Below are 26161 nucleotides of genomic sequence, written 5' to 3'. Positions count from 1 at the left end.
GTACAACCCTCAAAGCTACACCACCAACGGAGATTTATGCAGATCTCCGATTTTTCATGTTTAACAAAAAAGAAAAAAGTACTTTATAGTTCAAGGTATGTGAATGTACATTTTTTGTTTTTCCTTTTTTTTTCCTTCTCTATTATATACCAATAGTGCATAGTGTATATCAATGTTAGATTGGGAATCGAAGCCGTTTAATACATTAAGAACGATATGGGGATTACCGCAAGGGCTTCCCCTTGATACATTTAACGACCATAAAAACGGATACCTCTTTGATGGAGATCACTGTGAGTTTGGTGTTGATGTCATTGTTGCTCCACCTCGAACCAAATGGGAAATACTTTCATATGATGTGAAGCTTCCAACTCCCAAGCTTCCTCTCCACCAGATGGTAAATGGTTATCCATTTTTCTGTATTTAGATGATGGTGAAAAGTTGAAGGAAGATGAAAATATTTACGTGTTGTGAAAGTTGAAGGCCCACGTGGATCCACTCACTTGATATACAATCGTATGTTATAGAACACGATTTACTATATATTATTTCCTAGCTAACGAGATATATTTGGTGTTTGTGATTCTCGATTAACTTTACATATTCTATTTTGTTGCAGTTAACTGGTGGTTTTATAGACCAGGCCAAGGTTATCGTTGGAATCGCTTCGTGTCTATAGCTGAACTTCGAAAGTATTACTTGGGCAAGAAAGACACTTTGAATGTTGAGATCGAATTTAAAGTTGTTTCTGCGACCAAATATTCTGCCTTTACCTGAGTTATCCTTTTAAAAAAGATAGTTCTGTGTTCCAAACGCTTTAAATTTTTTATTTATCTTTATAATATTCAGATTTTGTTCTACAGTTCTAATTATTAGCCAAGTTGTCTAAAACTATTTGGGTTTAGTTCGGTTTGGTTATTTGGTCACCTAAATTTTCAACTGTCGTTTACCAGACTACTTTTGCCTCAACTCAACCCAACGCTAGTCAAGCAACTTCACAATAGATATCTTCTTAAAACGTTCCTAAGCTGAAATCTTATTATATAACCTGAGTGGTATAGAAATTTCTATACTGAACCAAACCCAAATAATATTTAAAAAATTTACATTGGTCCAACGGTCGGCAATATGACTTCAAAGGTGGACTTGTCTGATAAGATTGGAAGACCTGTTCAGAAACGAAAATGTACTTGCAAATGTAAACACATACAATAGTAGTTTGGCCGCAGAGACTAGTCGTGCATCTTCATGTGATTTACAGTTACCAACATTTAAGATGTAATCGAAAATTTATTAATTTTACATTTTTATTAGGAATGACATACATACAACCATACGGCTACAGGCGGACACAGCAGAAGACCGAACACATGGGTAATAAAAGTTTAACGGATGATCGAAGATTGAAAAAATAGAGAGAGAGAGAGAGAGGAGAGAACTCATGACAACATTTCTAAATTTGAGCTCTTTCCTTCAACGACCAGAGAGACTAATCTGTTCACAGTTTTTGTCAAGAGACTCTTTAACAGCATCAACCACTAGTTGTGTCTTTCGGCTAATACTAGGCCAGTACCCATCAGGCTTTGCACCATTGTTCTTGATTTCTCCAACCAATCGGGCAAACTCTCTCACCATACACGCCTCTTGTGGAAGCTCTGTCTTAACCGTGTGCTCACTAGGGGGACTAACCCACGCAGTCACAAGATCATTAAACCAAGCTTTAGTGCTCGTGGTGAACGACGCCTCTGTCTCCTTATACGGGATAATGAAGTCGTGAACACGAAGTGTACCATTCGTTCCAATAGCAGTTATCTCCATTGTCAGGTTAGCCAAAAAGGAACAGTATATGGTTGCTGTTCGCCCATCCTCCCATGTCAAAGATGCTCCACAGGAAAGAATCACTCCTGCCTCGTTTAGCACAGCACCGGGAAAAGCCGTAACAGTTTTGGGAAGATCAAAGTTGTTGGCTAAAAGAGTTGCTCGGATCGCGTACCATCCAGCATCTCCTAACGCACCAAGCCCGTCAAGACCCGGTTTCACACGGATATCGTTTTTGAGGAAATCTTCATCTCCAGCAAATGAGAAACAACTCTGAACCTACAGACTCAAACATCAAGTAGATATAAGACTTTCAAGAAACTTCAAGAAACTAGAAACCAAACTAATTATGTTGTTTACTATAGAAACATACACAAAGCCAGATCAAACCTAGAGACTGAACATATATCTACTCTATAAAGCTACTCTAAGAGAACCAAAGCTATTGACTTTAAAGAAACCCATAAAAATTCAATCAATTCCAATCCAATTTCAACATCACAACAAAAACACAAACAAGCCAGATCAAACCTAGAGACTGAGGACATCTACTCTATAAAGAGCCAAAGCTATCAACTTTAAAGAAACCCACAAAACTCCAATCCAATTTCAACATCACAACATTTCAAATTTACTGAAAAATTCAAAGAGTTAGCTTACAGTTTTAAGCTGACCAAAACGTTCTGAATCAGACAAAAACTCCTTAAGCTTAGCAGTTCTAGGATTATGAACCCACATAGTACCATCCATAATCTGAACACCATTAGCTTCACAAGCAGCAACGATCTTATCAAACTCAGCTACGTTCATAGCAACAGGCTTCTCCAAAAGGATATGTTTCCCTTTCTCGGCAGCACGTATAGCCCACTCAACGTGGAGACTAGTGGGGAGAGGAACGTAGAGAGCATCGACCTCTGGATCTTCGAGAAGTGACTCGTAAGAGCCGTGGATCTTGGTTGATTCAGGGTAGTTGTTGGCGGTGGCGAAAGATTTGGCTTTTTCTAAAGAGCGGCTTGCTACGGCGGCGATTGTGGCGTTGGGAGCGAGGTTGATGGCTCGGGAGACTTTTCTAGCGATGTCGGCGCAACCCATTACTCCGATTCGGATTTGGGTGGTGGTGGCCATTGTTGTTGATAGATTTTTTCCGGTTAAAGGATGAGGGAGAGTGAGTGATGATAGGAGAAAAGAGAAAAGGAATGATAATAATTGGTGAAGTTGTTAACGATACAAGAGAAGAGACATGTTTAACGAATGATAATAATTGGTGGCCCAATAAAAAACAAAAACATTAATAATTAAGCGCATCCATCCATGATTTCTACTTGAACAATTTTTGGGTTCACTCCTAGGGTGAACCCATTCATTCACTTCTCCTTGTATTAACCAATAAAAATATGACATATCACTTTGCATTTAAATTGTAAATATTTTGAAAAATCTAAAATGGGAAAAATGTCATTAAAATCATGAACTTTCAAATTTTGGCCATTTAAAACATGAACTTTGTTGTAGGTCATTTAAAACATCAACTTTCGTTGACTAGCTTTTTTAAACATGAAGTTTCGTTGACCAGGCCAAAAAAGACATGACGTTAAATCCGATAATTGACCTACAAACAGACGTTACCATGCCGTTAATCACTCCGTTACTAACAAAACGACGTCGTTTTAATGGAAGTTTTAATTCGAAAAGTGTCATTTAAACCATGAACTTTTAAATACAGGCCATTTAAACCATGAACTTGTAAATATATGTCATTTAAACCATGAACTTGTAAATGTATGTCATTTAAACCATGAACTTTCAAATTTATGTTATGTAAACCATAATACATAAAAATGGTGATCAATCTTTCAAACTCTAGTGCAGTATCCTAAAACAAGATGATCAATCCTTCAGACTCTAGTGTAGTGTCCTAATAAATGAAAAAGACTCAAGAAAAAAACAAAAAGACACAAAATACATGACAAAGATCGAAAAAGAATGATGAACTGATGTTCTTCTCTCTCTTTCTCAGAATCGCATCATGAGGCAGAGTCGAAGAAAGAAGAGATAAACTAAACTAGGGTTAAACGGGTTAGCCGATTAAGCTTATATACTTCTACAGTTTCTAATAAACCAATCGATTCGATTACCGAGTCAAACCAAAATCCGGTTATTCAAATCAATTGCACCGAACGATTAAGCTTTCTCTCTTCGATTTGCTCCGATAACCAAAATTTTTAGGTTGTCTGGTTTTTACCGAATGCCCAGGGCGAGTTCATGGTTTAAATGACATAAATTAAAAGTTCATGGTTTAAATGACATACATTTACAAGTTCATGATTTATATGGCCTATATTTAAAAGTTCATGGTTTAAATGACATTATTTCAAACTAAAACTTCAATTAAAACGATGTCGTTTTGTCAGTAACGGAGTGATTAACGGCATAGTAACATATGTTAGTAGGTCAACTATCAGATTTAACGTCATGTCTATTTTGGTCTGGTCAACGAATCTTCATGTTTAAAAAAACTAGTCAACGAAAATTGATGTTTTAAATGGCGTACAACAAAGTTCATGTTTTAAATGGCCAAAATTTGAAAGTTCATGACTTTAATGACATTTTTCCCAATCTAAAATAAAGGAAACAAAATAAACAAAAAAGAGAAAAAAAAAAAAAAGTTATTGACGTCTTAGATGCGTTAACGGCATTGCCTTTCTTTTTAGGTTTTCTCCATCCTTTTTATTTTTTTGGCGCAGAAGAATAGATAAAACGTGAAGACCACGACAACAGACGATCGCTGGTTTGGTCAATTGGATTCGGAGAAGGAGACTACTACTATCACTTTCAGTCAAATTCCTGTAAATTTCTCACTTGCGTACTCTATAATCTATATCCACATATGCATATCTCTATATCCAAACATAAAATTTCAATTTCTCAAAAAAAAAAAAAAAAATTCAGAGATGATCATTAGCTGCAATTAGTTTCATATTTGTTCTTTACATGTTTCTTTTATATCTGATTGAAGGCAGATTTTAAATGATAAAACTCAACCATATCCCATCGTGAATTAAGAGATCGTAATCAAATTGTATAGGATTATGTGTGCTTCTTATTTTTCGTTTGTAATTATGTTATCTTAACCTCGTCCTGTGTATAGCTGATCGTCAAACTAGCTGACCTAAATTATATCAAACTATATTAAATTTTGCTGTAGAAAGAAAGTGTACATAAGAAATTATATATACATAAAACACGTACATACGCATATAGAATTTTGAAACCAAAATCTGATTCTTTTGGTAGTTAAAGTAGTCCCTTTACTACACACTTTCGTAAGGCATCGGAGTGTTAGTAAGATTTTTTTTTTGTTAGATTTTTATGATCATCGATGAGTACTTTAATTGAGTTCAAACTTCTGTTTTTTGGTTGACTTTCCATTAAAAAGAGGTTTTGCAACTTTGTAATCTCCTTGAATTGGTGACTTCTACAATTTATGTATGTTTACGGATTATTCATGTGTTAAAAGAGACAACGTTGGTTCTACAACCATATTTAAAGACCCATTTCTTTCAATCTAATGCAAGTATCCAGTTCATTTCCTCTGTTTTACAAAGTCATCTGATCTGTTTTTAACAGAGACCGGCTTTCAAGTTTGGTTTACAAAGTCATCTGATCTGTTTTAATAGTTCATACTTTGTTTTTATAACTCTGTTTTAGTTCTAGAAGTCGAAACTCTGGAAAAAAAAAGACACTTGTTGTAAAAAAACTATCTGTCTCCACCAAACTTATAAAAAAAATAAGAGTAATGAAGTCAGCAAGCTTCACATCTTTTAACACATGACGAGAGGTTAAGCTAACATAATTATAAACCCAAAACAAGAAGCATTAACACTTCACGATGGGATATGATTGACTTTTAACATAATTATAAACCCGAAACTAATTGTAGGTAATGATCATCTCTGAATTCTTTTTTTGGTGTGAATATGCATATGTGTGTTTATCTGGAGTACACAGGTGGCCAGGTGGGAAATTCACACTTTCACAGTATGAGTTTATCTAATTAAAAAGGGATCGTCGTATCTCTTCTGTTCCCAACGAATGTCTTCACTTTCACGATCGTCTGTTTCTTCATGATTTATCTCTTCTTTTGCGCCAAAAAAATAAAAAGGATGGAGAAAACCTAAAAAGAAAGACAACGCCGTTAATGCATCTAAGGCGTCAATAACTTTATTTAATTTTTTTACTCTTTTTTTATTTATTTTGTTTCCTTTATTTTAGATCTTTCAAAATATTTACAATTTAAATACAAGGTGACATGTCATATTTTTATTGGCTAATGCAAGGAGAAGTGAATGAATGGGTTCACCCTAGGAGTGAATCCAAGAATTGTTCTTTCTACTTTCTAGTTTCTTCTACTCTCTACCAAATTTCTCAACAAATAATAAACATTAAATAATAGGCTAACTAGGTAACAACCCGTAAATAGTACGGTATAAAATAATTATTAAATGTTTTTAATTTTATTTTTATTTACAAAATCTATTATATTTATCGGTAATTGATCTAAAATTTGATTGTGTAGTATATATGTATATATATATATATATATTTTAAGAAAAATATATATATATAAATTTTGTATAATAATTAAAATTTAACCTGTGAGAATTATTATAACATCAATCTTATATTATCATATCATATAAACAAAGACTTCTTAAAATTAATTTTAAAGATTTTATGAAAATGTAATTAAATTATATAATTAAGTTAGAAAGAGAATATAAGAACTTAATTTTGGGTGTTAATTGTATTTTTCCAAAAATACAATGGTATATAAATAGAAATATTATTAAAAAACTGATGACAAATAAAGGAAATAGTGTACAGAGCTCTGTGAGTGCGACACATCAACATTTTGGGTGATAATACTTCTCTTTTAATATATAAGGGATTGTTTTCAAAAGTGAGAAAATCCCATATTTTATGGTTTAACTTTAAACCTATAGTTTTTAGAGCTTAACATTATTTTTTTGGATTAAATTTTAGTTTTATGATTTAGAGTTAGGTATTATGGATTCTGGTTTGAAATTACCGTTTAGGTTCAAACATTTTTTAGAGTTAGAGTAAATATTTTCGAAATTTATAGTTTTTTTTTGTCAAACATTATAGTTTTTTTTTCTAAAAAAATTATTATTTCAATATATGTTATTTACAAAGAATATATACCAAAGAGCAAGTAGACTAGTGTTACTCAATACTCACCATTGTTGTCATTCTCACCAAATCCAAGTTTGCATTCTCTCTAATAATATTTGGTCATTAGACAATAATATTGACAACAAGAAAAACAAAGAATATAAACAATTTTCGATTTTTTTATTTTATTTTTATGTGTAAAATGGAAAATTACATAGCCTCTTTTAACAGTTTTTTTCCTTTTTTCCTTTGTTCTTCCTTTTTTCTTTGTCTTTTTATTCTTGGACTAGATTAGGACCCGCGGTACACCGCGGAGCAAAATTACTTAGAACTAAAATATTTAAATTATAAGTTGTATTTGTTGATTAAATATGTTATAATTATATAATAAATGTTAAATAAACCATATAATACTGCAATATAATTTATTTTTTACATAATATTTATTTAATCAATTTAATTAGATATGTCTATTCTCTGATACCGACAATGTTAACAAAATAATGAAATGAAGTTTTACCTGTGTAGCACCGAATTAATGATATTTTTTTATTTATATAAATATCGATAAAATCCGTCCCGCTATGTAACCCCGTCCTGAGATATTTTAACTCACACTATATCATCTTAATTTTTAATATTTATTGTGTATCTACGGTATAATATTTCTCATATTTAACTTTTTAAAAGTTTTAAATATTTTTCATATTTAACCTTTTAAAAATCTTTAAAATAAAGAACCGGAATAGACCAAATAAATTTTTTTAAAGTTTGAATGCCTGATAAATCAAGTTTTCTACTCATTTGTATTCATAATCATTTTGGTCTATTTTATAGTATGCCTCTAAATCATTGCCCAATTTTTTTAGACAATGTGGGATATTGTACACGTATTTTTTATTCATGTATTGATTATTATATGTCCGTTTTAAAAATTTTGTATTACATTATATGCAAGAAAAAAATCACAATTTTTATTAATTAAATATAGAATAATTCAAGATAATTTAAATATAAATTCAAATAAAAATGAAATAGAATCATATATTTAGGTTTGAATGAGGTAGAAAGATTTCCTAATTTTTTAAAAAATCTTACATATAATTAATTTTGAAGTTTTGGTAACTAATATTTAAGTCAATGCATTAAATGTAAAAACTTTCCAAAAAGTATTTTTGAGCAAAAACTGATGCAAAAATAGTAGTATAGATTCAGCCAAAAGTCTTGATTGGTAATGGTTTTAGCCTTTAGGATGCCAAAAAAAAAACTCAACCAGCAACCCTAAACCAATCAGTCTTTTTCGTTTTTTTTCTTTTTCTTTCAAATTTATGGTCCACTTTCATTTTCTTTCATTTTTTAGCTGTAGAAGCTATTTTTTCCACATCACAAAAAAAAAATGATGCTTTATATAATAAAATAATTATTTTAAAATATAAATATAAATACAAATCTACAGCCTACAATTAATATCTACTAATCAGTCTTTCATTTTTACAAACCACACCCAAAATCCTAAAGCCACGGCAAAAATTAATGGACATCTTCTTTAAATTGTGACTTAATGGTCAAAGTTGGAGGTAAGTTGTTATTTAGTTCTAAAACTAATAACCATTGTCAAAATTTCGAATTACTTTGTAAGTTAATTCTACTAAATTTTAGGAGGAAGAAATAGGTTATAGAAAAGAGGAGAAGACTGTAGGAAAAGCTTTGGTCCCAAATCCCAATCTCTAATAAATGTTACTTTCTACTGGAAGACATACTTTAAAGTAACCAATTATTACGCATGTTACACATGTTACTTTCTACTGGATGACATACTTTAAAGTAACCAATTATTTTTAAAAACAAGTAATTTATTTGTTTATATCAGATCAAAGGCAGAAAACAGTATAAAGTTATAAACTACAACAACGTTATAGAAAAAAAAATATAAAATTGAACGCAACTATCCAACAACAATTTCAAAATTTTAAATGGTATACAACCACACGGACGTAGCAGCAGAACTGCAGAAGGCCGAACAACACTTAAGAGTTTTACCGATGATCAATGTTTTGAGGGAGAGAGAAGGCTTGGTCTAGCCTTTTTATTTTCAGTGATTAGAGCGAGAGACTAATCTGTTCGTTGTTTTTATCAATAGACTCTTTGACAGCATCAACCACCAGTTGAGTCTTTCGGCTAATGCTAGGCCAAAACCCATCAGGCTTTGCACCATTGTTCTTCATTTCTCCTACCAATCGGGCAAACTCTCTTACCATACACGCCTCTTGTGGAAGCTCTGTCTTAACCGTGTGCTCACTCGGAGGACTAACCCATGCAGTCACAGAGTCATTGAACCAAGACTTAGTACTCGTGGTGAACGATGACTCGGACTCCTGAAACGGGATAACAAAGTCATGAACACGAAGTGTGCCGTTGGTTCCAATGGAGGTTATCTCCATCGTTAGGTTTGCCAAGAAGGAACCGTATATGGTTGCGGTTCGTCCATCTTCCCAGCTGAGAGATGCTCCACAAGAGAGAATCACTCCTGACTCATTTAGGACTGCACCGGGAAAAGCCGTGACAGTTTTGGGAAGCTCAAAGTTGTTGGCAAAAAGGGTTGCTCGGATTGCGTACCATCCAAGGTCCCCGAGCGCACCAAGCCCATCAAGATCCGGTTTCACACGGATATCGTTTTCCAGGAAATCTTCATCTCCAGCAAATGAGAAACAACTATGTACCTGCATCGTCCAACATAATAAGACTTTCAAGAAACAGCGTTTCACACTATCAAATGATCAATTAAAGGTCCTAACTCCTAATATATAAAAAACCGAAAATTCCTTTTGCTTTAGAGTGAAGGAAACACAGACACCTCTTCCCCAAACTAAATTATAAACAACTCACGTAAAGTATAGTGGTCAATGATTTATTCCCAAAAAAAATATTGTAAATTTTGAAACCCATCACTATCTATTCTTCAAGGAACTAGAAATCACACTAGACCTCATCACACTAGAAATCACAGGTCAACTGTGTATGTTGTTTACTATCTCTGGAAACTTACAAAATTTACACAAGACAGAACACTGAAGTGGGAAGATCAACTTCTCTAAGAAATAAACACCTCCTTAGAATCAGATAATATATAAATATCAATCATTCAAAGAGAGTACACATGTTAATCACTAAATGTTAACTGAACTGATCAAATCTTGAGATTGGGAACATCTAGAGAAGGATGTACGTACGGTTTTGAGCTGGCCGAAACGGTCTGAATCTGAGAGGAATTCCTTAAGCTTAGCGGTTCTAGGATGATGAGCCCACATGGTACCATCCATACAGTGCCGGCTTAAACATATTACTTGCCCTTGAGCAAATAAAAAAAAAAATACCCCTTAACCTATAGAAAAATTTACTGATTTTTTTTTAAAGTCTTTTTGGTTCATATAATTTTTTTTTGTGCCCCTTTTTAGCATACAAATTTTCTTTTTTTGTGCCCCTTTAAATTAAAAATATATTTTTTATGCCTCTTTAACTTACAAAAAAAAAAAATTTGTGTCCCTTTTCTGATATGTATATGCCCTTTAATCTATGTACCGGGGCGGTTGTACTGCCCGCCCTCCCTCTTAAGCCAGCACTGCATCCATAATCTGGACACCATTGGCTTCGCATGCAACGACAATCTTATCGAATTCAGCTACGTTCATCACGACGGGCTTCTCCAGAAGAATGTGTTTCCCTTTCTCGGCAGCGCGTATAGCCCACTCAACGTGGACGCTAGTTGGGAGAGGAATGTAGAGAGCATCAACCGCTGGATCTTCCAGAAATATTCGTAGGAGCCATAGATCTTGGCTGATTGAGGGTAGTCGTTTTCGGAAGCAAACATTTTGGCTTTCTCGAGGGAACGGCTGGCCACGGCTACGATAGTGGCGTTAGGAGCGAGATGGATGGCACGAGAGACCTTCCTAGCGATTTTGGCGCATCCCATTACTCCGATTCGGATTTGCATACGGCTAGCCATATTGGTGTGCCTGTCTCAGGCAAGAGATGAGTGAGAGTGGCGAGATATAATAAGAGAGCCAAGAAAGATTAACAAGTTCAGAAAGACTACCTCGAGCCGAGGACCAAAATTTTGAAGTTCGTGCCTTTGGTGACAAACTAGGCCAAAAGAATCTTTTGATTATTCTTCATCCGTTTCAAAATATAAGATATTTTAGTTAAAATACATATATTAAGAAAAAGTTAATTTTAAACAGCTTAACCAATCAAAGATAAAACTGTATAATATAAAATATATATTAAATTTAAAAGTTGTATAGAAAGTTGGAAACATGCTATATTATGAAACAAAAATAATTCTCTAGACATTTTATATTATGAAACGGTGGAAGTATTTGATTAGAAAAAAGAATAATGAAACGTTTTTCATAAAGAGTCAAACAACTAAATACAGTAGTTTTTTTTGTATACCAATAGTTTTAGAAAATGCCGTTCGGTTAGTACGTTTGATTGTTTATTTATTTTAAATTGTTATCTTTTTCAACCCAAAAAATTTATTTTTCCAAACGAACGATAATAGTTACGTCTACCGGAGCTACATGCGACAACGAAATAAAGAAGACCAATATCTCTCCAAACTGTCCACCTCTAAACAGATAAAACACTTCTTTCGTCTAACTATTATATATATATAGCTACAAATCAAAATCTCATTAACCTTATAATATTATTTAAATTGATGAAAGCAATTCACGACCAGATGGATTTGTATTAGGCTATTATTAGCTAGTAGCCTAGTAACATTTTTGGCATATCGGAATACAGTACTATGTTAAATCAGAACATTGACTAAGTTCACGAATCACGAGCATTGATATCGATGTAACATGATCAAATCACAAAAACGTTACCCATTTCGTCGAGGCCACACCTAAACGACATGTAGTTAAAGCTTCTCAATATGAACCCGGTCGGGTCTAAGATTCGGGTCACCGTTCTCGGGTTCGCGCTCTAATTCACCCTCTCTTTCCTCACCCCCACAATTACACAGTCGAGTCCAAGGACGGCAGAGCCACCGAACCACCGCGGCGAGTCTAAAAATTCTCAAAGCTCCGAAAAATGGAGAACGTCACAATTCTCACGATTAAAGAGCTTGTCAACAAAGGTCGAGCCGTCACCGGTGCATCGTCGCTATTCTCTTCCGCTGCTTCTCACTCGTATTCCGAATCAAGCTCTAAGAACCCTAATTCACGTCCCGCTTCCTTCGATTCCGACTTGAGCTGTAAGTTTCTCGCACCGTTGAATCACCCAGCGGTAATCGTCGGGACGATAGCTCTTCCTTCCAAAACCCTAATATGTCCGAATCGCTACTGCTTTCGATTCTCCGATGGTGATTTGACAATCTGCTGTGATATCCTTAGATTCGAAATCCGCGCGATTGGGAGTAAGATTTGTGTTCTATCTTGGAATTTTCTACCTATGAAGCATTGTGGTGGGTTTTTGGAAATTATCAAGTGGAAATTTGTGGATACTGTTAATTTGCTTTCTCGGTGTTCTGGAATTGGTTCGTTTCCATTGTTTCCTTCTTTGTTCCCGTTGCGAAACGATGACCGTAAGTCACGGTATAGCGTACATGGTGTGTTAGAGTCTATTAGCCCTGTATCTGTTGTTTCTTGTATGGATGGGGAGTCAAGTGATTCTGTAAATCTTCCTGGGTTCTTAGTGCATGTAATGGCCTGTGAGTGTAAAACGTATAGTCAGAATGCGATTGGTTGCAGTCATGCTTTTGAGAAGTCTGTTTTCGTTTACTTTTGTGGTTTAGTGGTTACGAGTTGGCACCCTGCGATAAGGAAGCTAGTTGGAAGAGATGTTGCTCTTTCCGGGTTGAAAAAGAAGATGATTTATGTAAGAGGTGATTCTCTGTTGGTGTTTGTGACGACCGAGAGTTCTGTTCTTCATCCACCTTGTTTATCTAGGAAACAGCTAGTTGCGAAAACTGTTGTTGATAGGAGAGGTAACTGTGGTTCCTACCTTGGATTTGTCAAAGGTGTGTACTTGAAAGGAAAGCTTGTTGAGATGGATGAAGATGTATGGCTTTTATTGACGGATCAGTTACTCAATAGATCCCACAGTATCCGAACTGGTTCCCTTGTAAGAAAACCCCCTTTTGCTTCAGTTTGGTGTGTATTAATAAGATGGTTCTTTTTATTTTGGCTGTAAGCGTCTGTGAAAGTTAGTTTATTTGTGCTTGTCTGAGATTTTCGATTGATTTGACTAATTTCAGTGCAGATTTTTATCAGAAATGTTCATTTTGTAAATACCAAATTTTCTTGGGGAGAAGTGCTTATACTTGGAGCATGCTTCAAGACCAGCATCACAGTAGAGTTTTTTTCACCTTTTGAAACGAGGTAAGGTTTTGCTATAAATCGGTGAATCCTGAATGCTTTCTCTGATTTCTGAAGATTCATACAGCTGGTGCTTCAGTTGTCTTGTAGATTCATGTCGGCAGACTTCTTTAAATCGATTTATGGAGTCTTTGTCCTTTCCTGCAAGATTTTGGTACTCCTTCTCTCTGATTGATTTTAGCTATACTTTGTGATTTTATTATTTTTTTATGACTCATGACTGATATAGCTGCAATACAATGCGTTGCAGGACATTACTTGTCAGATCGTGCTTCCAGAAGTTTAATGAAATTCCATCAGACAAGGAAATCTTACGATCCTGTCAGGTAACTGAAAGCAGGCTTGGTTCTTTTCTTTGATCCTGTGCTTTACGAATTTCTCTTGCATTAAGTTTTAATAACTTTTATGGTCTTCTTCATTTTTATGAGGTGTTATCAGAAGGATGAACTGACAAAGATGTATGCAGAGTCACAAATACCGTCATTCATGTTTCAACCTAGGGTAAATTGGTAAATTCAAAGTTCAATAAAATATGCAACTTTATACCCTTCTTAGGATACTATCTATGCTCATCAGTTAGTCATTTTATTAAACCATTACGTTAGCAGGGCGGGATCTTTACTGAATTCTGCATGCATGAGTCATGTGGATGCAATAGTGAAGCTCATGATTGCAACCTAAATCTGGTAAGTGTATTGTTTGGTTAGATTAGAACGACTTTAATCTCTTTTTAATTGGCATGCTTATTTTTAGATCTTGTAATATTAATTCCACCCGTTCTTTTCCGCAACAGGTAATGCCTATCTCAAGTTTTGTCCAGCACTACAAGGTCATGCTGAATGAATTGCTTTCTCAGATTAACAAAAACTCTAGTGCTAATAATTGCTTAAGTCATTCATCATCAACGTGGAAAAGAGACAATCATACAAACACGAAGACTCTTGGAAGTGATGATATTGGTGTCATCTTGCTTGGAAAATTGAAGGTATATTACTTGTGACCTCAAAGGTTTTGTTTCTAGAATTTCAAATACTGCCACTTCATATCTGTGCTCCAATTTATAAGAGGCTGATATGAATACAGTGTGCCATCGAATAACTCATTAAAAATGTTTTTTTTTCTTAAACTTTTGAGATGTCAGTGTCATCGTGTCAGCTTGATAGGGTATATATCTTTACTTGATATCGGGAAGATATATCTAGCTTTTACATAACAAGATATTTGCTTTTCTCGATTTATACCCATATGTAGCTGTGACATTATTCTTCTATATAGATCTCATCTTCTGGAAGACTTCAATTGCATGACAGAACTAGCAGCATAGATGTTCTGACTCCAGACCTTCTAAGTGATAGAAATGCGCACAGGATATTTGAGGTTAATTTTTTACTTCAAACTGCATTTTTATCTTTCTGTCTGGCATGTTGGAGGATACCAAGTTTTTCCTATTGACTCTTCAGTTTATCCTCTTATGTTCGCTCTTCGATGTAGGTTTCTGATTACAATCTTATCATGGAAGGACTACCTGAATCAATGCTCCACATGCCGTTTCTTCATAACTCCCTTCGCTGTAGAAATGTGGTTAATCCCACTCCATTGGCCATTGAAAACACCTTGACAGTGCGTTTTTCTTTATCGCTTGGTACTGGAAGTTGCAAACAGGTTTACGGGCACCATTCTCTTGACTGGAGGCATGATCTTAATGAGTTCAAAGGGGGAATGTTTCATCTATTTAGGGTGACCCACAAATTTCCAATGTTAAAAAAGGTATGGTTTCATTTTTTCAGTTAGCAATCTCAAAGTCTCGTTATTTTATTTATCTTGCTTAAAGAAATAAATGTTGTTGTTTATGCTACAAGAAGTTCATAACTGTTATGATTATTGATCTTGTACCAGGGTCACCCAGGAATGCCTGACTGTACTAGTGTATTCGTCGAGGCAATAGTCCTTCCCCTGGAACTCATTTGCTCTGTGACTGAGGAAGACGCAGCTGCTCCCTATTTTGGAGAACATGATACTTCCCAAGAAATACGTCCACATAAGAGATGTAAAACTAATAATGGATTACAGAGGGAAAGAGCATTATCTGTGCCACATGAAATTTCCTGCCAGATGACCATCAGATGTGCTAGTAGTCACTGCTTGGTCTCAGCAGCAACTCTGTCTAATTTGAAGGAGAAGAAAAGTGGTAACATGCTCAGTGCTAAGCGTGTGCTGTTAGAATTCATACCTGAATGCAGTAACTATTATGTAAGTATTAATTTCTTATTAACATTGAATTCCCAGGAAACATCTATGCTGCACAAGACTAATAATATAAACTAACAATGATGCTTTTGCATTTTAATGGCAGGCTTTACAGATTGGCGGTTGCTATTTGATGAAGCATGGCACTAATGATTCTTTTTGTGCTGGACGGTCTGGCATATCTAACAATGACAAAATCAGTTTTAGACCTGAAACACGTTTATGGAGTGTCGAATTTTCTTTTGATGAAGATCTCACCCATGATGGATCTGTGGATGTATATCCTCTGGTGTCGTCTCAACCATCTCTTGTGGAAAAACAACATGTTTCTAATCCACAACCTTGTTCAGATGTTTCGCTTCTTCTCCCTTATGATGCAAAAGGACTCTTTTCAATATTTCTCAAGAACTTGGAAGAACTTAATAAGCCATTTGCAGCTGGGAAGAATAATAATAATATTTCGTGCTGTACTCACTTGGAGACGATAATGCAGGCAGAGCCGTCTCAGGCACCTCCTTCCAACAGCTTGTTTCCTGAAGGAAATCTGGCGTCTTTCAGAGGCGACGTAGTAACAGTTGACGCTGTTACCTCTTCTGTCATTGATGTTTCAAGCAGCTATTGCATTAATGTTCTAGTCAATCATCATATTGTGAGTGCATATTATACTCTCCCTGCTGTCTGTATTCTTGTACCTCTGATCTTCTCAAATCTCAACAATGTGTTTTAGGTGAAGATATTTGGTCCACTTCGAAGGCATTCATATCTCACTGGATTCGGCCCTGGGGCGAGTGCAACATTCTACCGGATTCTTGGAACAGGGTATAATATCTAAATAACAACAATTGCTTAATTAGCTTTTCATTAAGTGGCACACTCATCTTAAGTCCCTTGCTTTATTGTTTCTGTAGAGAGGAAAACAGGTTTGTGTTGACGTCAGCATCATTTGTCAAGATAAACTCTAGAAAGGCATCGGATGGTCGGCAGTTAGAGAAACCGGCTCACCAAGCTGCTTTGTGTCTGCCCAAAGTCACACCTCAGGAAGACGTACCTTGCATGCTTGCTGGTCCTGCTTGTAATTCATTCTCAGGAAACAAGGATCAGCAAATAAAGTCTGCCTGCAAGGTAACATTATTGTGGATTAGCAAAGTTGTTTTAATTGTTCCATTTATGTGTACTGATTTGTTGAAGCAACAGGTTCTTTCAGTTTATCTTCTGGTTCTCCAAACAAGATCTGATGATCCCTCAGAAAACGAATGTAGGAACAATTTTGATATACCACTTGCAGGATTTGTGGTAGGTAAGTCACATCTTCTATTCTAGGGCACTCTAACAAGGTTTAGAATAAGGCATAACGTAGAGCATGTCAGCAGAAAGGGAAGTTTGAGTCGAATTTGCAGAGATATTCACGTTTTGTACTATCTTCTACAGTGGGAAAAAAAGTCTTATGAAATTAATGTATCCAACTGCTTACTTTGTCTTAGAATTGCTGTCCTATTGAGTCTTCATTATGTATGACATACAAGCGTTCAATATATGACTTACATCCTCGTAAGAGCTTCGTATTAAGCATTGTGTATGTGTCTATTGCTGCAAGGCAGAATAAAACATATAAAGATGTGTAGACTCATTTTATGCTCCTGAGTAGTATTTCTTCAGTTTCCAGTGGCATATAGAAAACGTACTTGTCCATTAGTAAATTAGTTAATAATCTATGACGTATCCATTCTTTCTCTTTTCATGAGTTTTTCACTTTTCCTGGTTTAGATGACGGATCATCAATTTATCTTTGCTGGACGAGTGGGGAAAGAGCGTTTACAATTCTTAGGCTGCACGAAGAGTTGCCTGAAGAAGATATTGACGTGGCTCAGTGGACTAGAAGAGACAGCAGCCGGGAAACATCAGCTTACCATCTTGAACAAATTGTTCGGGTTCACAAGAGAATAGTGATGAAGTGCAATGGATCACAGATCGACATACTCTTTCGAGACATCACCGTTGCTGTTACTTCAGATCAACTTCTCACCAAATCAGAGGATACGTTCCTCAAGTGGTTGATCCTAAATGCCATTACCGGCCCCATATGGGTATGTTCAACCTCATTTATCTTCCTAGATACTGGATTTTCATTTTGTCCTGAACATTACTGATGTTTCGCTCAGGTCTCAGATTGTTTTTCTAGTGTGGGGGGGATTAGACAGTCATATGTTGTCACGTATTATTGAGTTTACTAAGCTTAGTCTGTGGGCAGGTCTGGAATCAAGTAGATTACTCATATTAATGAGTATATAAGACTAGTATAACAGTGGTCTCACGCATCATAAAAAGGTGGCATGCTTAGTTAAAAGCTATGCTTATGTCTTTCGGTTAAATATTTCCTTAGTTGCATAACTGGGTGTTTCTATGCCAAGTTAATAGTATTGATACACATTGTACCCGGTTTCCACTTGTGATCAACTTCGTTGTTTTGGTTTAAGCAGGAACTTGCCGCGAGTTCAATGGACAGGAAAATGATTGAGCATTTGGAGAGGGAACAGTGTGTGGAGATGGAGACATCAAGACTTAATCTGCAGAATGTTTGGGGTGATGAAGTATGCCAAGTGGATCCGTTGGTTCGAGCTTGGAGCTTACTCCAAGGTTTATTAAAAAGCTGATCATGAATTGTTCAAAACATTAATGAGCGGGAATATAATTTTTTTTAACTATTGGTGTTTCATTCAAATTTCATAACCCTTTAGGTGAAAAGAATTTGTTAATATATATTAGTAGAAAAGGTAAAAAAGTTCATTATCTTATAAAAAAAAAAAAAGAAGGTGAAATTAATACCATGAACTAATGAGAAATTGTGAGAAATAGCTTTGTTGTAGATACACTTTTTCAAAAATACCTATTTTAGCCATTTTCAGTTTTATCTTTTTAATTTTTGATTTTTTTCGCCATTTTACCGGCAAAAAAAAAAATCCGACAAAAATTTTCTCCCTTCCAAAATTTATAGACATTTTTTAAAAGATTTAATATTTACAAGGGATTTTAAAAGATTTAAAGGATTTTTTAAGTATTCAAAAAGATTTACTAAGAGTTTTAAAGGTTTTTTTTTAAGATTTACAGTGACTTTTAAAAGATTTACAATGACTTTTTAAAAGATCAGGCTGCTTTGAACGATCTTGGGGAAGTAGTTAATATGGGTGATCAGCAGCAGTCGCAGCAGTTTATTAATATTACATCTCGTCTATCCATTTCAAGACTGAACAATTTCATTAATCTTACAAATGAGTGGTCCTTGAATGCATTTGAGCATGACAACAAAGATCTCATTCAACACGAGATGGAATGGTTTTGGGTATGGTGTTACCCTTCATTGGTGCTCAAGCTATTGATGCTGGTAAGGGTGTTACCCTTAAAATTAAAAATATTGTCCCGCAGTGTACCGCAGGTTAAATCCTAGTCTCATATAAAATTAATATATTCCTATCTCATACCATCTCTATATTTATAGATTAAAACATCTACTTTAAAATAATTATTTGATAATTTTAGAAAAATAAGTATTCAACGGGAAATTTGGGTATCCGTCTAAATTTTTTTTATCTAATCTCTCTTAATAAATATCATCTAACAAGTAATTGTTTAAAAGATTACAAAATTCTGATGGATAAGAAACACGGGAAGAAGCCAAATCTTACTCAGATAGCTATTTACGTACTACGCCTCTGCTGGAGGACCAGGGGGTGTTTCCTCGTTATCAGATTGATGGCTCATGGAAGGGTTCAGATCCTCTGCAGGGACTGGGGTGGTGGTGTTGTAGTGCTGAAAATACGACGTTTCTTCTGGGAGCTCGGAGTCAAAGGCGCGGGTCCACATCCTTACATGCAGAGCTGCAAGCCTTGATTTGGGCTATGGAGTCACTATTGGCGGCGGAAGTGGATTGTCAGAGTTTCGAGACAGATTGTGCTGAACTGGTGGCGATGGTGGAGATGCCTGACGATTGGCCAGCTTTTTCGAATCTGTTGGAGGAGTTTTTGGTGCTCAGATCAGGCTTCCCCTCCTTCTCCCTGACCAGGGTCACTAGAGAGCTCAACGTACGGGCAGATTGTCTAGCCCGTTCTTCAAGATCTTTACTTTTCAGAAATTTCTTTTGTAACCTCTTTCCCTCCGGTTTGGGCAACCAATTTTGGAGTTTTATTTTAATTTAATTAATGTTTGGTTGAAAAAAAAAAAAAAAACACGGAACAGACAGAATGAGACAGTACGGGATTGGCCCGAAGGGGACATGTTTCTTCTTCCAAAGTAAATACCTCTAGATTATACATACACAATAATCTAATATTTAGATTTAATAGTAATATTGTACAAACACTTAATTTATGTATTTAAAATAATAAAATTTTGACTCACTTTTACGAATTTAAAATGTAAGTAAAAATATTTTAGCCCTCCTATACCATGGCTTACTGCCTAGTATTTTTATTATTAAAGAAAGACCAGCAAAAGTCATTAAACAAATTTTTGTTGTTATTTTTATCCGAGCATCATATTTGAGATTAACGAAGACTTTTGAGAAAGAGAGAAAGAGAGTTGAGAAGACTTTTGAGAAAGAGAGAGAGATATAGATTTGAATTTTTTAGATCCAAAATTCCTTCTTCTTTTTCTTCTTCACATTCTTGTAATACAAGACAATGGATTCTAAGGGAGTGTCACTACCGTTGTTTGACGAGCATCTAATGATGCCTTGGAATGATCTGAGGAAAGGTGATTGTTGTGGACGGTTCGAAGCTGTCAATGATGGCTACTATTGCAAATGCTGCGATTTCTTCGTCCACAAGAAATGTGGCGACGAGACCTCTAAATATATCGAGCACCCGTGTCACTCTATTCACACTCTTAAGCTTGTACGTGGAGAGAGGATAAAACGAGTTAGTAATTCTTGCGATTTATGTGGAAAGAGGATAGACATGAATCAATGTTATCGCTGCAAGATCTGTGACTTCGATGTGGATCTATACTGTGCAAAGTACCCACCACCAGAGTTTATTGACATTTCCGAGAGGCATCACCATAAGCTCACTCTGCTCAAGAAGCGAATCGACTTCAATTGTAAAGATAAATGTGGGCAGGCTGGTAATGGGTTTCCTTACAAATGTCATGAGTGTGATTTAGCCTTCCATGTGGATTGCGTATGGAATCCGTCGGAGGCAAAACACTTGTCAGAGGTAAACCACTCTTACCACCCCTTACACCCTCTTAAGCTAAACACAGGTCAACCACCAGACTATTCTGATGGAAAATGTCGTCTTTGCGGAAGAGAGATTGATGATAGATTCTTTTATCATTGTTCTATGTGCAACTTCAGCTTGGATATGCGTTGCGTTTTAAACCCACCACCACAATCTATTCTGGATTTGAAAGCTCATGATCACCAACTCAGTCTTCTCCCAATACTCAGTTCATTTATATGTAACGCTTGCGGGTTGACGGGAGATCGAAGCCCTTACATATGTGTTCTATGTGGTTTCATGATCCACCAAGAGTGTCTTGACCTTCCACGCCTCATAAACATTAATCGTCACGATCACCGCATTTCTCGCACTTCTGTTATTGGTGTTATAAATTCTATATGTGGAGTTTGCCGACAGAAGATGGATTGGAGTTATGGGGGGTATTCTTGTCAGAGCTGTCCTGACTATTTCGTTCATTCTAGATGTGCTACTAGAAGAGATGTTTGGAACGGTGAAGAACTCGAAGGAGTACCTGAAGACACAGAAACTCCAGAAGTGATAATAGAAGACACAACGATACAACACTTCAGTCACATAGAGCATTATCTAAGACTCCATGTTAATGGTTTTATATGGGAGGAGATCAAGCGGTGCAGAGCATGCACCTATCCCATTGGTCTCCAATCTTTCTACAGCTGTATTGATTGTGATTTCATTCTACACCAAACCTGCGCTGGATTTCCTAGAAAGATATGGCATGTGTTGTACAATGAACGACTAACTTTAGTTACAAGCGAGACCAATGTTTTTGAGTGTGATGCTTGTCATAGAATGTCTAATGGTTTCCGGTACCAGCGTGAGGATAAGGTATTAGATGTTCTGTGCGGAACAGTTGCTGAGCCATTTTATCATCCAAGTCATCCCCATCATCCGTTATATTACATTCTACAAGATGAAGAAAGAGAATGCAGAGTTGCAGCAAGTTAGCATCCCATGTGCTCACTTGCATTGAAGAGGGCTGTTGGTTTGCCTTGGATTTCAAATGTGCCACTTTACCACAAGTGGCAAAGCATAACATTGATGACGATCATCCTTTCTCACTATGCTATGGCAAAGAGGCAAATGGTAAACACTGGTGTGACATTTGTGGAAAAGAAACCAATATAAGGACATGGTTCTACACATGTAAAGATTACCAAGATACTTTGCATATAGATTGTGTGGTGGGAGACTTTTCAGGGCTCATGCCAACAACCACAATAGAGGTTTTAAGCAGATCATTTGTGGTGGTTTTCAATAATAGTGTCACTCGTCCATTTTGCAGATGGTGTAAGTCGCGTTGTATATATCCTATCATGTTGAAGATGCTTGGAACCTCGGATACATACGTTTGCTCTGCTGGTTGCCTATTTAACGTTCTAGATCGAAGTGGATAGGGAAGTTATGTTGGTTTGCTTCATTTGTACTTCTTGTGAACTCTTTTTTTTTTCTTGAAACTTTTCTTTTGAACGTACTCTTTGTTTTTCAATATGTGTGTGTGCTGATCTTTATTTTATTTCTATTATTATTATGACTTGATTTTCACATACATATTTTCTTTTTAATGTAATTATGTAAAATCATTAATAAAATTAAGATTCTCCTTACTCTAGAATTTATAATTGTTTTTTATTTTAACATCATAGTATATGTTGTAATATTTGTGGAATGCTATAAAATAAAAATAATTTGCATACAATAATGTATAAATAAATATATATATATATATATACATTTGAGATTTATTCTGATCTGGATGTGCCAAGTGACACTCAGAGAAAATCGTTTAGGACCCTCTTTCTAAACTAGTGGCTTTCATTAGCGTTAGAATAGAGATTTGACTGGAGTAAAACACTCTCCACTTAGACCTTTTCTTTACCGGCTCTTTGGGTAAATCTTTCGCAAAAAGTTATTTAGGGTTCTTCTTCGATCAAGCTCATAAATTTCAAAAGTTGGTCAAAGTCTGTTGTAAGTGTTGGTTCTACCATTTATTCTGCGGAGAGTTTAAGATTTGCAAAGGATTTCTACGTTTGGTGCCTTTGAGATTTTAGATCTCAGATCTAGTTTTAGTCTTCAAGCTTTTAAGCATGTCGTCATCCATGGATAGAGCTATGATGGCTATGTCCCTGGATGAGGAGGATATTTCGTTTGATATGCCTAATCTCCCGGAGTTCTCGTCTTGTGAAAAAAATGTCTTAAGTCTGGTTGGCAGAATGCTCAATCCTGGCTGTCAACCGATGGATCAGCTCATCCGTATCATGCCCCGTAAAATGGCAAAAGTTGGGAAGGACAAGGGGAGTAGCTCTGTCAAAGGAAAGATTCCAGTTCTTCTTCACTTTGGAACATGATCTCCTCGAGGTACTAGAAAAAGGTGTTCGTACCTTCAATGAATGGACGAAAGTGGTAGATAGGTGGGTTGAGATTCCCCCTGATAACTATCTTCAGTTCACACCTATGTGGATCCAGATGTGGAATATTCCGATAAATTTCTATACAAAGAAGGCGCTCACAGCCTTAGGGGAAGTGATTGGTCAAGTCACAGAAGTAGCTTTTGATGCCGATAAACCGCAGGTGCAGGATTTTATAAGGGCTAAGGTTTTGTTTCTCCAGACCTCTAAGAAGATCCAAGATTGTTAATCTCCCCAACGGGGAGACTACCTCAGTTAACTTTGAATATGAAAGGGTCCAAAAAAGGTGTTTTGAATGTCAAAGAATGACACACGATAGAGACTCGTGCCCTATTCTGCTCAGGAAGAAACAATTGGAGGTTGATGCTAGGATTGCTGGTGTCCCAAGGACAAAGGTGGTGAAGAGTCATGTTCTCAAAATGTCTGACCCTCTGTTTGGGGTTCTGAAGGAAGATCAGGTTGGCATTGATCCCTCCACAGGGAGACCCAGAATTGCTTCGGTTGTGCTGGAAGGAATGAGACTGTACCTAAGGGTCTCGTCAGAAGAAGAAAAGCTTTTGAGAATTGACAAAGTGAAATCCTCGGTTAGGGATGTGGAATCTGATCCATTTGCGCAGATATCTATTGAAACACATATATTTGGATGGTGGAGATGTATGGAATGATTGATGGAAGAGAATGAGATATGAATGAATGGAGTGTAGGGTGTTTCAATTCCCCTTATGCAGTTGCAGTATAAGAGGTGCCAATCCAATCTGAGTGTTTGCAAGCAATAAGGATGTGCATATATGTCTAAGTTAAGCCAAGTGTGAAGGATGTTTGTCGCTAACAACCTATTGATGAAATGTAAAATGCAGAAAGTAAATGCTACTAAGATAGATGCTAAATGTAAAGAGAACAAACTAATCAAAGCTATGATGAAACAAGAACAAAAATAGAAACTATAGAAATGCAAGTAATGAACTAATGCAAGGCAAGTAATGAATAGGAGACTAAATGAATTGCAACAGAAATACAACTAAAATGAAACAGGAATTAAGACAGGACAAACACAAAGCATAAACTAGAATTCTGGGGATGAGCTCGAGCAAGCACTCGATCGAGTGTAGATCCAGTACAGGGTCGAGCTGGACAGACGCGAGAAACAGAGCAACGCAAGCAAAACATAGCAATACAAAAGCAAATCAAACAACGACCAAACAACATGATTTAAGCTAAGAAATCAATAAACAAGGAAGGTCTTGAGGAGGGATTCATGGGCTGGACTAATGATTGAGATTATCTAAATTGGTCAACAAATCTCAAACAACTTGAGCTAATCTCTAGACAATGATCTCCAAGAACATGTTAATCCACTTTCATGGCAAAAAGAATCAAGCTCATATATTTCTAGACTTGTTCTCACAAAGCAAAGAACTTATACAAGCAAGCATTAAGCAACAGATCATCTATAATCAAAAATTAAACAAGATATCTAATCTCTTAGCATGCCAAATGAAAATCTCTAGATCTAGCCTTATCTTTGCACCTTAGACATTGGTGTGATGCTAAGAGGCTTGAGATCAAACCCTACCCTCTCGGTTATAGGATCAGCATTAAGAATATCTAGCCTAGAAGAGATCTACAACAATCAAGCTTGACCAAATCAAACAAACCTCAAACACAATCCAGCCTAACCCATCCTCAAGATCCTAAGCAACTACTCACAAGCACACATGATGAACAACAAAGTCATAAACCCAGAAAATGTCGAAACTTGATCATTAGATAGATGAAACAGAGATCTATAATATTGAAGAAGGAATCAAACACGAATTCTTAATATCTTGAAAGTTATGGAACCAACAAAATCCAAGAATTCTTTGTTTTCCTTCAAAAGTAAAAGAGAAATCCAAGGAAATAAAAATACAAAAAGCATAAATTCCCAAAAAGGTAAATACTAGGTTTGAGAATATCTAAAAAGCTGGACTCTTTGGTGGCTGCAGGGTACAAGGCCTTATATAGTAAAGGGAGTGGAAGCCCTAAAAATGCTAAAAGACAAAATAGCTAGGCGGCTCGGCCAACTCGACCTAGTGCTCGGTCGAGTGACCGGTCGAGTTGGCTCCTCTTGTGCATCTTCCACTCGGTCGAGTCCATCTCCGCACACGGTCGAGTGTCTGGTCGAGTGGGACTCCGGACCTTGGTTCTTCAGCTCTAACTCCCTTGTTTCCTTCTCTTCTTAATCATCTTCAGAATTGCTTCCACGCTCCTTAGGCTCCAAAATCACATGTTTATGCAAGAAAACATGCAAATGCATTGCAACTACACTCTAATGCATAAACATTCCTAAAACTATGCAAAAGGGGCCAAACTAGATGGTAAATGATGCAAAAGAAGTGAAAATACTAAGGGAAAACAAGGTAAATTGATATGATAATGGAAAGCAATGAAGATAATCAAGTGGAAGCTGAGCTTGTTCCTGAGGATGCTATGCTTGTACCTGTTGGACCAATGACAAGGGCCAGGACCAAACAGCTTGCTGGAGCTGTTCATTTGATATTTGAAGATATTTGGAGCAAAGAGAACATGGGAATTTCTATTGGGGATGATATCTATCAAGTCCAGCCCACGAGCATAATACAAGCCCAAGAAAGCCCAAAATAATCACTTTATTTTGTGGTCAAAGAAGGATGATGAAAATGGAGTCCAACTCACCTTGGGAAAGACACCTTGGGAAGAGATNTGGAAGACCAATAGCTTCATGGGAAGAGCTCACTACATTGATGAGGAAATGGTTTGTACCGGTTCATTACCACAGAGATCTCCACCAAAAACTCAGACGCTTGCTTCAAGGAACCAAATCTGTGGAGGACTATTT

The 26161-nt window shown here is 36.1% G+C and overlaps 2 protein-coding genes and 2 pseudogenes across 9 annotated transcripts; 2 read left to right on the top strand and 2 right to left on the bottom strand.

Moving 5' to 3' along the window:
- On the bottom strand, positions 1271-3043 carry LOC104721818 (uncharacterized oxidoreductase At4g09670-like). Its single transcript, XM_010439889.2, has 2 exons — positions 2479-3043; positions 1271-2097 (listed from the first exon to the last, which is right to left on the bottom strand). The coding sequence occupies exons 1-2, from the start codon at positions 2941-2943 to the stop codon at positions 1474-1476; spliced, it is 1089 nt and encodes a 362-aa protein (XP_010438191.1). The 5' UTR covers positions 2944-3043; the 3' UTR covers positions 1271-1473.
- Positions 9005-11014, bottom strand: LOC104721809 (annotated as a pseudogene).
- Positions 12003-18401, top strand: LOC104721761 (CST complex subunit CTC1-like). Of its 8 annotated transcripts, XM_010439844.2 has the most exons (17): positions 12003-12436; positions 12815-13143; positions 13282-13400; positions 13477-13551; positions 13648-13723; positions 13836-13898; positions 14006-14083; positions 14191-14382; positions 14673-14774; positions 14889-15164; positions 15294-15647; positions 15748-16293; positions 16372-16463; positions 16553-16766; positions 16839-16941; positions 17409-17728; positions 18122-18401. In XM_010439844.2, the coding sequence occupies exons 1-17, from the start codon at positions 12112-12114 to the stop codon at positions 18293-18295; spliced, it is 3438 nt and encodes a 1145-aa protein (XP_010438146.1). In that variant the 5' UTR covers positions 12003-12111; the 3' UTR covers positions 18296-18401. The 8 variants fall into 8 exon arrangements, 7 of the variants coding, with proteins under 7 accessions (XP_010438146.1, XP_010438139.1, XP_010438131.1 ...); XR_002034804.1 differs by having other exon boundaries at positions 12003-13143; positions 16839-16937; positions 18122-18214; XM_010439837.2 differs by having other exon boundaries at positions 12003-13143; positions 15751-16293.
- Positions 20318-22293, top strand: LOC104750478 (annotated as a pseudogene).

Source organism: Camelina sativa, chromosome 2 (genome assembly GCF_000633955.1).
Source record: "Camelina sativa cultivar DH55 chromosome 2, Cs, whole genome shotgun sequence".
NCBI classification, from domain to species: domain Eukaryota; kingdom Viridiplantae; phylum Streptophyta; class Magnoliopsida; order Brassicales; family Brassicaceae; genus Camelina; species Camelina sativa.
The sequence above is the reverse complement of the archived record's forward strand: the minus strand, read 5'-3'. Positions and strand labels throughout refer to the sequence as shown.